Consider the following 14,726-nt stretch of genomic DNA (forward strand, 5'->3'; position numbering starts at 1 on the left):
CACACGCAGTGGAAAAAGCAATATCACAACTAAAAGATGGCAAAGCTCCTGGATCTGACAATATAAATGCTGAACTCATAAAACTATTTAACACCGACGATCCTCAACGACTAACAAAAATATTCAATGAAATATATTTAAACGAAGTAATACTAAGATCATGGCTGAAGTCAACGTTTATTGCTTCACAAAAGAAAACAAAATCCGTATCCTGCGAAATGTAAAGATGAAAATTGCGATATTTATGCATGCTTTATTGATTACCATAAAGCGTTTGATACAGTAAAACACGACAAGCTGATGGAGATATTAATAAATATTGGAATAAACACCTGTGATCTAAGAATTATTAGCAATCTTTACTGGAATCAGACATCGTCTGTCCGTACAGAGGCAAGAGAATTCGATGATATCAAAATCAAACGTGGGGTCAGACAGGGATGTATAGTATAACCCTTGTTGTTTAACATATACTCTAAGGAAATCTTTTAAGAAGCACTAGGGGAGTCGGAATTTGAATTAACGGAGAATGTATCAATAACATCAGATACGCTGATGACAGGGTGGTATTCGCTGACAGTTATGTAGTCCTCCAGGAGTTTATGAATAGAATCACAGAAGTTAGTCAGAGATATGGACTTTCACTGAACGTTAAGAAAATAAAACGTATGATGATCTCTATATGAAGGCACAGCAAATTGAAAGAATCAGTGTGAATGGTCAACCAATAGAAAGAGTAAAAACATACATCTACCTTGGTACGAACGTCAATGAAAATTGGGACCATTCCCTAGAAATAAAATGTAGGATAGAGAAAGCAAGATCTGTATTTAAAAAAATTGCTAAGCTTTTTAACTGCTATAATTTATCAGTACTCATAAAAATCAGATTACTACGATGTTATATCTTTCCTATATTTGTTGTACGGAGTTAAGTCGTGGACTCTTACAGATGCTACCTACAAGAAAATTGAGACTTTCGAAATGTGGCTTTATTGTCGAATCTTGAAGATATCCTATATCGACCACGTTACTAACCAGGAAGTTTTATTAAGAATGCAAAAATGAAAAGAGTTGTTAACCATAATAAAAAACAGCCAAAATCGAATAACTCGATCACATCCTGAGGAATAGCGAAAGATATCGGTTGCTGCAATTAATTCTAGAAGGAAAAGTAGAAAGAAAACGGGGACCAGGAAGGCGAAGGATTTCCTGGCTGAAAAATCTACGTATGTGGTTCAACACAATAACCACACATCTTATCAGAGCAGCAGTTTGCAGAATACAGATTGCCATGATGGTATAGGCCTTGTAAAGCCTATCTGGCCGAAACAGTAGGCTTTACAAGAAGAAGAAGATCTCCTATATTTCATTTTCGAATCGTACTGTTGCTTTTTGTTGGAAATATAAGTTTAAGATTAGTCTAATATGCTTACTATCATCACTTACTAAATCAATGAAAAATGCATACATATCGCATTAACGGACGATACCGGGCATAAAGGTGTTAACCAAACGTGGCTTGATATTACCGGAACAAATTTGTAACCCTTCAAAAAGCAGTATCTCTTTATTGATTTCCAGAAATGTAGCTGTTGAGCTATTACCTTCCTTAGGTGGTATACAAATCTAATCATTTGTGGGACAGTTAAACTGATTATGGACCACCTGGTACACTTTATGGAAATACTGGATGGTATGAATCGCAGATATTCGTAGATTGGTTCAAACAACTTATGCTGCCCAGACATAAAAAAATCGATGAACAGAAAGTCATAATAGAGAATAATTTGCATTCTCATATTAATCTTGAATTGAATTTACGCAAAAAACACGATCTTCATATTACTTGCTTGCTACTACTCGTAGATGTAGCATTATTAACTCCAATGAATAGGTTCTGAAGTGAAATTCTATTGAAATCTGGGTTAACAAAATGTCGTATTGTACAACGTCGTCTGATGTCTAAAATTCTTTCATTCAATTTTGGGAAGGATAAAAACAGGAAACTACTAAGTTTGAAATTCGTAGAGGAAAAAGATGATAGATGTATTTGCAGGGCTCAGTATTGTGCATTCTAAAATCCGCCTAAACATCGTGAAATAAATATCAAATCAAGAAGCAATGTGAAAGAAAACTTTGAAGTGGGGGAGTTTAGCATCCTGAACATTACTTCCTTGTATAAGGAGATTCTTCAGATAGAGAAATAGACGAGCTACACGAAGTGGAAAAGGAAATTGAGTTTAAACAAAAAGCTCGACACATTATCTAGGAATCAATATTACCTACTGAAAAAATTAAGAAATATGATATGAACGAAATTAAAAAAGTTGTTGGTGATTAAATTCTATATGCTTGTATATATAGAAGAGCATGTATATTCTAATTTATAAATTTTAAATATTCTGGAGTCGTTACAGCAGCAAAAAATGAATGAATTGAATTAAATTCTATATTCTTGTATATTATAGAAGAACATGTATATTCTGGAGTCGTTACAGCAGCAAAATGTCTAAAAGAGGACCCTATATCGTTGCAGATTGTGACAAACTGTGGTGGGGTTAGTTTTTGAGGTATTGGTGTCCATAATCTATTTATTAATAAAACATATAAGAGTGTTTGTTTAAATTAAATTAAAAAAAACAGTGTTTTCTTTTAGATTTTTAATACTTTCATTAATCTCTGTTAGATGATGAGTTAATTCAATAAAATTTGAGTTAAACAGATATATAAAGTTGTATGTATAAACGATATTATATGTTTTTATTGGTGCAAACTGACACTATGTCAGTATTCGTTGCCCCTAAGCATTTTTAATAATAAAAAATTATCCAAATGTAGCGAGGCACAATGTATACTTATTAAGGTATACTTTGCTCTTCGATACTAAATATCAATGTTATGTTGATGAACTAATGAATTAAAATTAAATCATTTTTATAGATTTATTGCATATACAATGAATTTGGATCACATGACTTTCTGGTTTCTTTCCAATTACGGAGATTTACTAATAAAAAAGATAAAGAGAAAAACTAAAAAATGTGGTGCAAACCCTTTTAGGTAATGATAGTGCCGTAAAACTGAAATCCCGCAAATATATTGATAAGGATTTTAGTAGGTGATATCAACTTTTGGTGACTCCTAATATAATCTACTTACCACTTTACTTTACAATTTACTTGACATCATTCTTGAAAGGTCATGAAGGGTTATGTATTTATTTTATACATAAGCAATGCAATTTAGCCGCGTCTGGTTATGCAAAAATCATCGATTTCACGACAAAATTTTTCACTAATATCTGAAGCTTTTAAGACATAGGTGGGGGTTACTAGATGACGAATAGATGAAAAAGTACTCGTATTTTTACCTTGCGTTTTTTTAACAATTTATGGTCCCAATTTGATTTTTTGTCTATTCCCTTATATTTTACATAACCAATATTTATATAATTTTTTATATCAAGAATATCTTTATTTTCCCGTTTTTTCAATTAAAATTAATAAATAATTTACGGAGATATTTGCAAAAAGTAGTTTTTTTGCACTAATTTATAAATTTTATTAATTTTCTTATTAACAAAATAAAATATTATTAATACATTTGGACATCGAGGAATTACCGTCTTTTAAACTTGTGCGAAATTTCCCAACGTTCGGTCAAATAGTTTAAAAGTTATTTAATTTATTTATCCCTGAGGATAAATATTTAAACTATCGAACTTGCTCTATTAATGATGCTAGTCACATTTAGCAAATTTCATAGGATTCTTTAAGACTTAAACTATCTCAGAAGTTAAATGCATATTGCGTTTTCATCGAAATTATTTATAAAATAAACGTTTGAAAAAGGGGTATGTTTTTGACTTATAAACAATTGCAATAACTTCTATATTTTTCAAGCTACTCACATAGCTAGTAAAAAAACTCACATTTAAAAAAAAACTTCTATGACCAATAGGAACGAAGTTAGCGACTATTTTTAAAAAAATCACATCTTTATTGTTTATAAACATTAAGAAGTAAAATTGGCAAAAATTTTGAATGAAAATGTAAACTTTATATTAAAACTTACAGCTATAAAATTAATCCAATTTTTCGAAACTTACAGCCCTTCGAAACGAAGGTACTTTCGAAAGATCGACATAGGAAAGTGGAGGGGATAACTGTTTCAGCTCTGTTTTTTTTTTCGAGATCGGAACTTCAAATTGAAACACATAGGACAAATTTACATTATCTCGGCTTCCATTGCAGCTAGAAGCCTTTTTTTTTAATCTGGGGTAGCTTGTCGAAATATGAATAACTAAGTACATAGTTTTCACTGGCCGGGAAATATGGGAAACCTCGAAAAAATTGAGTCTGTTTGAAATTCACCGTAACAACTTACACATTATATTATTATATTCCTTATATTAATTATAATTTTGTTGATTTTCCGGGATTTTACGAGATTCACGTGGGAGGGGGGGAGGGGTGAAAATTATGTCATTACGGTGAATTTCAAATGGACTCAATTTTTCCGAGGTTTCCCATATTTCCCGGCCAGTGAAAACTATGTAGTTATTCATATGTCGACGAACTAACAAGTTTAAAAAAAAAGAGACTTCTAGCTGAAATGGAAGCCAAGATAATGTAAATTTTTCCTACGTGTTTCAATTTAAAGTTGCGATCTCGAAAAAAAAAAAAAGGAGCTGAAACAGTTATCTCCTCCACTTTCCTATGTCGATCTTTCGAAAGTACCTTCGTTTCGAAGGGCTGTAAGTTTCGAAAAATTGGATTAATTTTATAGCTATAAGTTTCAATATAAAGTTTAGATTTTCATTCAAAATTTGTGCAAATTTTACTTCTTAATGTTTATAAACAATGGAGATATGATATACATATACAAGTCTGTAACTTGAAAAATATAGAAGTTATTAAAGTTGTTGATAAGTAAAAAAACATGCCTATTTTTAAACTTTTATTTTGTAAATAATTTCGATAAAAACGCAATATGCATTTAACTTCTGAGATAGTTCTTAAAGAATCCTATGAAATGTGCTAAATGTGACTAGCATGATTAGTAGAGCAAGTTCAATAGTTTAAATATTTAGCCTCAGGGATAAATAAATTAAATAAGTTTCAAACTATTTGACCGATCGGGGGAAATTTCGCACAAATTTAAAAGACGGTAATTCCTCGATACTCAAATGTATTAATAACATTTTATTTAGTAATAAAAAAAATTAATAAAATTTATAAATTAGTGCAAAAAAACTGCTTTTTGCAAATATATCCGTAAATTTTTTATCAATTTTAATTTAAAAAACGGGAAAATAAAGATATTCTTGATATATTGATATAAAAAAATGATATAAAAATATTGTTTCTGTAAAATATAAGGGAAAAAACTTATAGACAAAAAATCAAATTGTGACCATAAATTATTGTTAAAAAAAACGCAAGGTAAAAATACGAGTACTTTTTCATGTATTCGTCATCTAGTAACCCCCACCTATGTCTTAAAAGCTTCAGATATCTGCGAAAATTTTTTCGATTTTTTCTTTGGTCTAAGCTAATTTTTCAATCTGATCCAATCTGTGCAAAATTTTGTATTATATATAGTTGTATTGTAGGTTTATTTTTTATCCATTTAAAAGTTCACTATGGTATCTTCTGAATCTGAAGATTTTGCGGAATATTAGGTACTTGCAGGTTTGTTTACTGTACATAGTACAAAGAGGCTTGCAGTAAAGATACTTAAGGGAAACCTAATACGCGAGATGTTTTTTTCATAGCCACTATCTAGGTCTTCGTCACTTTTATCTTTATCTAGAAAGTACCTAAGAAGGCTTAGGTACTTTCAATCTTATGAGACTGATAGTTTTTTACCATTTACCGCTAGTTTTAGAACTTGTATATGTAATTGCTTTTTTAATAACTTTATTAATCTAACTCTACTAGAGTTTCTATGGGAATGGTTATTTTAACGGTACGAGTCACTGTTAATTACTTTATATATTTTTGAAGAAGAAATTATCCATTGCTGTAGACGGATATTGTTCACAATATAAGAAGGTAAAGAGACGCTCATTTATGTAAATGAGTTTAAAAGTTCATTTATGTAAACGATCTTTAGCTTAAAGATTTGACAAAGAAATTTTTTTGTTTAATTTTATCTTTTAGTTTATTCAATGAAAAAATTAAAAAGATAATAATGTTTCTTAATATTTATTGTTTTTAGTGCAAAACTCAATTCGGCACGTTTGATACAGTTTAAGAGATTTTTCTTATCACAATAATATCTTTCTAATAAGATGTTCTCCACTACCAGTTTCATTTGAACGTTAACGTGTTTAGTGAAGACAGAGAGGACAGTTTATAAGATACTTAAGAAAATATGTCTATATAGAAACAGAGTACGAGAGTGAGAAATATCTGAGAAAATCGACCGATATTAAAACGTATCTAATCTGGTTGGTAGTAGTATTTTTATTAATACCAATGTAAATTATTGCTGCATATAAACTGTATATTATTAGTAGTACGTTTGTATATTTATTTATTTAAAATACGTTATTATTTTATACATATAAACACATTTTGGGCGAACTGATTTACTTATGAAATTAAAAATAATAATTAACATATGCTTATATTAGTCTAAATAAATTATTCTATTGGTCTAGTAGTCACTCACTGTTGGTTGTATCAATGTAAATCTACCCGTTCTACATCAATATCGTTCGATGGAATAAAAGTCCAAAATTATCAACAATAACTTCTATTCAAAAATTACAGGCAGTTTTAAAATGACATAATTCTAAAGAATATATCGGTGGTAAGTTCACAAAGGTACTGATTTTACAATCTTTTAAATTAATATAAACATGCCACGGCTTCTCCGAAATAAACATATAATCAAAGCGGGAAGTCGTTAAATTTAATTACACATTCTCGACGTGAGATATAAACATAAAAACCACGTCGCCCTAATATTTAGAATAAACATCTTTTGAGTGCGTCTTATGCTTAATAAGCAATAATACTCGACTTAAGCCATAAATAATAAAATAATCTACTGAGTGTCTCTGACATCCTCCCACCTGAGGCAAAGTTACAATAAGAAACGTGACTCACAAACAATCAGAGACAACAACATAAAAAATAAAAGAAAACCTACTACACAAGAAACAGAAACAATAACACACAAGAAAATTAAAACATTCTACAAACTAGTTCATAAAAAAGTCAGTATATCTAGCAGATATTTTAACCTTACGCCCACTCCGCGTAACGTAGCGCGTATCACTTTTGTGCGTTTCGGGTACTCTGCTTTTAGACACTCCCGTCTTCGCGTCATCACACTCGTTTGCACTTTCAACCGCGCGCACCTCAAATTCTTTCCACTGGGCTCGAGAAGAGATGCCTGGGTCGTTGTTTCCCTCAGAGTCCAAGTTGTTCGAATTGCCCTCTCTTGATTGATCTCATCTTCATTGTAATCCAGATCTACTTGAGGATCAATCGCCAGGTCCTGATAAAGCCATTGTGGCCCCTCCCACCATCTTGATTCGAGTAACTGCTTGGCTGAACAACTCCGCGATGGAAGGTCAGCAGGATTCAGTCTACCAGGAACGTGGTGCCAGTTTTCACCATGAGATAATTTCCGTATCTCTGACACACGATTCCAGACAAATGTGGACCATTCCTTGGGTCTCCTTATCCATGACAGTACGGTGGTCGAGTCACTCCAGAAAAAAGATTCCATTTCAATGTTGAGGCTTTCCTTGACAGTAGTATATAGCCTTACACCAAACACCGCAGCCATTAACTCCAGACGAGGTATTGACAGCTTTTTTATTGGGGCTACCCTTGATTTAGCCGCTAAGAGATGTACGAATACACGCCCGTCCCTAATTCCTCTCAAAAATACCACAGCGGAAGAGGCTTCCTTGCTGGCATCGCAAAATGTATGAAACGTCCAGTGTTCTGCTTCCTCAGTACCAGCGTTTATCCACCTAGGTATCTTTATTGCATTTAGATAAGAAAGCTGTTTTATCCAGCTACGGAAAAGAGTTTCCAGTTCCTCGTCAACCGGCGTGTCCCATCCCAGTTGCTTCTCCCATGTTTTCTGTAACCACAGCTTTGGTAGTAGGGTGACTGGGCAACTGTAACCTATGGGGTCAAATATTCGTTGTGCTTGGAATAGCATCAATATTTTGGTTACCGATTTACTTAAAATCTGTTCGATATCTTCGTCGTCTTGGTTTATAGATAAAGTGTCATCCAGCTTGTTCCACTTAATTTCCAGAACCACCGTAAAAATGTTAAAGGAATCATTTTGAACTTGGTGAGTAAACTCCCACCCTCTTAAGTCGAATTTTCCTTTAGCCGTTATCATATTTGCCTCTTTGATAAAGGTTTTCAATTCTATTTCACTAACAACACTAGTAACACAGTTGTCCACGTAAAAACTGTTTGACAGTTACTTAACAGTGTCTGTAGTAAAAGAAGCTTTCGAGTCATACTCATCCACAAGTTTTGACAGATGATATTCTAATGAAGCTCCCAACAAGAACGGGCTACTGTTGATTCCAAACACTACCCGTCGATGACGAAACACTTTAAGGTTGTTCTCCTTATCATACCATAGAAATCGAAGGAAATCTCTGTCTTTCGGATGTACACTGATCTGTAGAAAAGCTTTGCTAATGTCTGAAGTTACTCCAAATTTCTGCTGTCTGAACCTCAACAAAATAGCGGGAATTAGCTCAATTAAATTCACCCCCTTTTCTAGACACTGGTTCAAAGAAGGGCTATCCTTTTCTCTGGCTGATGCATCGAAAACTGGTCGTATTTTCGTAGTAATGCTACTTGGTTTAATCACTGGCCGGTGTGGTAGGTAATGGGCTTCCTGGTTCCTTTGCTCCTCCACTACCTCCTCAATAATATTGTCATTTAACCACTCTTGAAATACTTGGTCATATGCCTCAAAATAACCATCCTTAGTAATCTTCTTCACCGTGTTATCTAATCTACTTTTTGCCAAGTGATAGTTACTAGGCAGCGCTGGATGTCCCTCCAACCATGGGAGCCTAACTTCATATCGTCCATGGGTGTCAACAGAAATGGTTTCCAGAAAAAGTTTCTTTGCTGCTAATGCGGTTTCATCGCGAGTCTTCCTTCCCATTGGATCATTTATGCCTAGTACGTCGAGCTCCCAAAAATTCGTAATGGGGGCATTATTGACAAAAAGAGAGAGCGAGATCATAGATAAGTTACTATGCGTTTCAACTGGTATCTTTCCCATTAGAGTCCAGCCTAATAGGGTCTCTATCGCTACCAAGTTACAATTCAAAATATGTCTTCTTCCAGTGTAAAGTTTGCCCGCGATATCTGATCCTATCAAAAGTTCAATTGGAGTAGAATCATATGAGTCAGATATTTCAATATTTAATTTACGAAGCTCTTCCGTCCAGGGCCCATCGAATATGGAAGATACACTATTGCAAATAACAGCTTGATCCAATGCTTCAAAGGTACAACTATAAGTATCGTGATTTAATTCCACGTCATAGCAATCATGATTTTGCATCAAATTACTTCCTCCGAATAACCCATGAACGAGACTAATTTTTCCTTTTGACTGATATCCCAAAAATTTAGCTGTCACCTTCAAAATATATGATTTCTGCAATCCAGTATCAATCAATGCTCGCACATGTCTTGATTTACCTAAATGAGTCATTTTTACGCGCAGCGTCTGCAAAAAAACCTGTGTGTTCGTATTAGAACTATTCGCAAGTGCCTGATCGACTTTCGCTACCGTATCATCTTGTTGTTTTTGCTTCAAATTATTTGCCTTTGTTCTATTAAATGAAAGTGTCGGACAAATTAGAGAAACATGTGATCTACTACAAACTAAGCAACTTAAATGACCTCGACATTTTCGAGCTTGATGGCCAATTTTTAAGCATCGAAAGCATGCACCCTTTTGTGTCAAAATATTTCTTTTTTGCTCGTAGGTCAACTTCTGAGCTTTAAAGCAGCCAGTACTGTCGTGCGAATTTTGGCAAAAAAGGCACTTCGTTGTCACTTCTGAATTTATTAGACCCATTGCCGTAGAAAAGTTTTCTTGTGGTATCCGCGATTTCTGAATAGGCCGTTTAACATCTCTATTTGCTGCACTAGGTAGATCAAAGCCTTCCACCGCTAAAGAAATGTGCTGTTCATTATCGACTTCCTTTTTCAAAAAGTGCATGAGATTGTTAAGTCGATTTTCTATAGTAGAAACGCCCACCGTATTTATAAAAGCTTGTGATCCAGCGACCTCGGGTCCCTCGGGAATACGTTGCCAAACTCTCAATAGTTCCGATGGTAAACACGATTCTACTAACGGAAACAGCATCGCCGCGTAATTATCTGATTTTATCCCAAGTGTCTCTAACGCCCGTAATTGAGTTTCGAGATTGTCGTACAACAAAGATAGATCCCTTTTATTGCCAGACGAGGTGTTATTAATTACTAATTTTAGCAACTCCCGCACGTATACCTCTATTTGCAAATCATCCCGCCCGAATCGCGAAAGAAGACAGTCTACCATTTTACCATAATTGTTCCCAGTGGCTGGAAAACTATCAACTAACTGTCTTGCCCGACTACCCATTAACGTACATTGGACCAGATATTCCACTTTATCATTTAAATCTATATCCGCATCATTATGTATCTTTTGAAACTGGGACCAGAAGGGCACCAGTTTCTGATATTTCCATCAAACTTCTTAAGTTCTAGAGTAGGTAATTTAAATTTACGCCTACCTGATCTGCTGCCTACACTACTTTCCGAGGCCATGGAGTCTACCTCTGCACCTGGCTCGTCCCGCGGTTTCTGTAGAAAATCCTCAGCCTGTGTGTTCAGGTCGGTAAATTTCCTTAGATAAACTTCGCTACCATCTATCTCTGCCAACAAGTCTGCTTCACTTTCATCACTTTCCAACAGACACTGGTATATATCGCTGTCAACTTTCCTTAGATCCTCATATTTTTGTTTCAAAATTTCTAAGGTCACCACGATTAAACGTACCTTTCCTTCCGGCGCCGACAACAGCTCTTCCAACTCTTTCGCCGATTTAGTAAAGGTGGTACGGAGTACTTTACAGTGCTTTTTGTTTTGATCCATGATTCACAATGCACACTTGAACAAACTACACACGTTTATCGGAACAACAACAAATTAAACGTGCGGTCAAGGGTGTCCGGTTAGATCACTACACTTTCGGCACACCCGGTATACTCAAAAACGATTATTCCCGTAAACTGCCCGTCCTGTCACGGTCGCCAAATGTTGGTTGTATCAATGTAAATCTACCCGTTCTACATCAATATCGTTCGATGGAATAAAAGTCCAAAATTATCAATAATAACTTCTATTCAAAAATTACAGGCAGTTTTAAAATGAAATAATTCTAAAGAATATATCGGTGGTAAGTTCACAAAGGTACTGATTTTACAATCTTTTAAATTAATATAAACATGCCACGGCTTCTCCAAAATAAAAATATAATCAAAGCGGGAAGTCGTTAAATTTAATTACACATTCTCGACGTGAGATATAAACATAAGAACCACGTCGCCCTAATATTTAGAATAAACATCTTTTGAGTGCGTCTTATGCTTAATAAGCAATAATACTCGACTTAAGCCATAAATAATAAAATAATCTACTGAGTGTCTCTGACACTCACCATTTTATTATTATTTAATGCCTCGTCTACTTTGTTCACACCACTTTATTTGTCGATGTAAAAATGGTATTCATTCATGCACATCTTTATTTATATTTAATTTATTATATATGATTCCAGAGATATTTAATATTCATTTATAATTGTTTAATATTGATATTCGATTTGATTGGTATTGCATGATTTAGAAAATATCCAATATCGAAAACACAATAGTTATTTTCTATGTAACACTTTGGATTATAAAGAATCACGTATACAAATTAGTTATTCGTTAAAATTCAAAAATACATAAAATTACAATTTTTCAATAAAACTAAATGTAGCTGATATAGGCATAGTTAGATAGTAGATTCAATGAAGAGGTAAAAAATGTTGAACACTTTGTTCATAAAAAATTCTTTAAAAATATTAGTAAAATATTATTATATAATGAGAACAGGGAAACCATAAAAATAATTTACAATGTAAAACTTATCAATGAATTATTAAAAAAATAAAGACTGAAAGTGTATGCCACAATGACGAAGAAACGTAGATAAACGTATTTAGCCATATTTACACCGAAATGCTGACAAAACGATGTATATATACTAAACTATTATTTTATAATGTAAAATTATCGTAAAATTATAATTAAACACTAATTTAAAATTCTAATTCGCTATGTAATAATAAAGCCTACGAATTATCTCTAAAAAGTAAAATTTGTAACTTTCTTTTATATACCAGTTTAACATTTAAACTTTAGTTAAAATATGTAAATTATAAGCAATAAATTAGTAGTCGTAAAATTTTAAAATATCCCATTTATTGAAGAAACAAAGAAAGTCCACAAGACGTTATGTGTATTATATTTTTGATGTATGTTTACACTTTTTCGAAAAAAATAACATATTTAGTTCTTAATTGTTTAATAAATTTGTAAAATAATCTGATAAATTGTTTCCTTCTTTTATTTTTCGTTATCATTTTTCTTCTTGTCCGTTGAGGTCTTTACATTTTATATTGACTACGAACAAACAAAATTTTTCGTAAGACAACCCCCTAAACTATAATCCACAATATTTCAAAATGCGTAATCGAATTTTGGAGGTAAATGTAGCTTATCAACTATCCAAATAATACAGAAAAACTTTTGTAAAATAAAACATGGTCTGTTTTACGCCCAATTTTACAGACACACATACAGAATAAACTGGTTAGAATGGACGATTTTAACTCAAAAATAGGTCAAAGTACAGTCGAGAATGTTGTAGGAACATAAAGATCTTGGCACAAGAAACGAAAGAGTAGAAAGGCTGACCCAAATTGGCCAACAGACGGGTATGGTTATAACGAATACATTTTTCAAATTACATCCAACACGCCTTTATACATGAAAAGCTTTCGGTGATTCCTCAGGGAGATTCATAAGAAACCAAAAAGACTTTACCAACATAAATAAAAGATTTTGGACATTGTAATGTCTTCTCGTATCATAATCTATTAGTTGCAAATATTAGCACACCACTCAAAATAACCCATAAGAAAAACCCAAAATAGATATAAAATTATTGAAAGAAAACAACATCTAGGAAAAAGTAAAAACAGAGCTTAATAGAAATTTTGCGAAAATAATAATTTAACACCTCGCTAGCGACATAGAAGAACACTGGAACGAAATGAAGACATCTATTAAGGTAACCGACAATACGTACACACCATATCTTTGCATGAAAATTTTATATTAAAAAAAAAAGAAAGGATGACAGATGAAATATTGTAGATGATTGAAGAGCGAAGGAAATTGAAAGGTAGAAATGTAAATAAATAGAATAAGTTTCATAAGAATACACTACGGATAATAAATAGAGCGAAATAATCATGGCGGACGGAGAAATGTACAGAAATTGAAACACTGCAACGCAAAAATAACTACTTCCATATGCACAAAAATATTAAACAAAGCAGTACCAACCTACTAACACAGTTGTAGATATCGAAGGCCAGATTTGGACTAGAATTGAAGACAAATTAAAAATATGGAAATATATTATATAATATTATTATAATACATGATTTTGCTTTGTTGATTTTCCATTTCTTATCCCATATTTCAATTAATAGTAATATTTCAACTGCTTGTATGGAATCTGGGTTTTTGACCAGAATTGCAGTGTCATTTGCGAATGTTGCGATTGTGGATTCTTCTTCAGTTGGAAAATCAGCTGTAAAGATTGTGTGAAGAATTGATCCCAATACACTGCCTTGCGGGACCCCCGCATTTATGTTGTGGATGTTAGACACACTTTCTTCGTATCTTGCATAAAAAAGTCTTTCTTCGAGTGTATGATTTTAATCTCGTGTATCCTGTTGTAATCCTGGATGCCAGACCTTATTAAATGCTTGACTAATATCCAGGATAATGGCGTTGCAAAAGCTGTTTTCCTGGAAGGCTGATTGTATCTTTTCTATCACGTGTTCAGTTGTGCCGTGTTTTTAGCGAAAACCGAACTGATCATTAGGTATAGCATTTTTGTTGTGTATTTCAATATTCAGACTTCTTGCATAACTTTGGACATAACTGGTAATAGGTTGATGGGTCGGTAGAATGTAATTTCATGTGAAGGTTTTCCTAGTTTTGGAATCGTAATGATTTCTGAAATGAGCGTTTCCGAAATGCCGTCAAAAAAGTCACTACATTTCCTGGGGCTGATATTTGATCTGATCATCAACCACTTGTAGCAGATATTAAACTAAGGTTAAAACGAATTTAGCGACAAAAACCAAAAACCAATGTACTTAACTTTGACGATATAAACATAAAACATAACATAAAAAAGGATTTAACAACAGAATAAAAAACATCGAAGAACAACTAGAAGATCCAGAAGAACTATGGAGAGAATTTAAAAACCAAGTTAACGAAATCTCCACAAATAATGATTAAAGAAAAAACTTAATCAAGAAAAATAAATGGTTGACAGACGACATCTTGGAATTATTGAAACAACGTCG

At 33.1% G+C, this 14,726-nt stretch overlaps 2 protein-coding genes across 2 annotated transcripts in view; one reads left to right on the forward strand and one right to left on the reverse strand.

The window, feature by feature from the left end:
• LOC140443479 (ras-GEF domain-containing family member 1B-like) overlaps positions 1-14,726 on the forward strand; it is a 1,395,894-nt gene that overhangs the window by 78,720 nt on the left and 1,302,448 nt on the right. The window lies entirely within an intron of this gene.
• Positions 8,466-10,583, reverse strand: LOC140444380 (uncharacterized). The gene has a single exon (XM_072536131.1). The coding sequence runs from the start codon at positions 10,581-10,583 to the stop codon at positions 8,466-8,468; it is 2,118 nt and encodes a 705-aa protein (XP_072392232.1).

This window comes from Diabrotica undecimpunctata, chromosome 6 (genome assembly GCF_040954645.1).
Source record: "Diabrotica undecimpunctata isolate CICGRU chromosome 6, icDiaUnde3, whole genome shotgun sequence".
In the NCBI taxonomy this organism is placed as follows: Eukaryota; Metazoa; Arthropoda; class Insecta; order Coleoptera; family Chrysomelidae; genus Diabrotica; species Diabrotica undecimpunctata.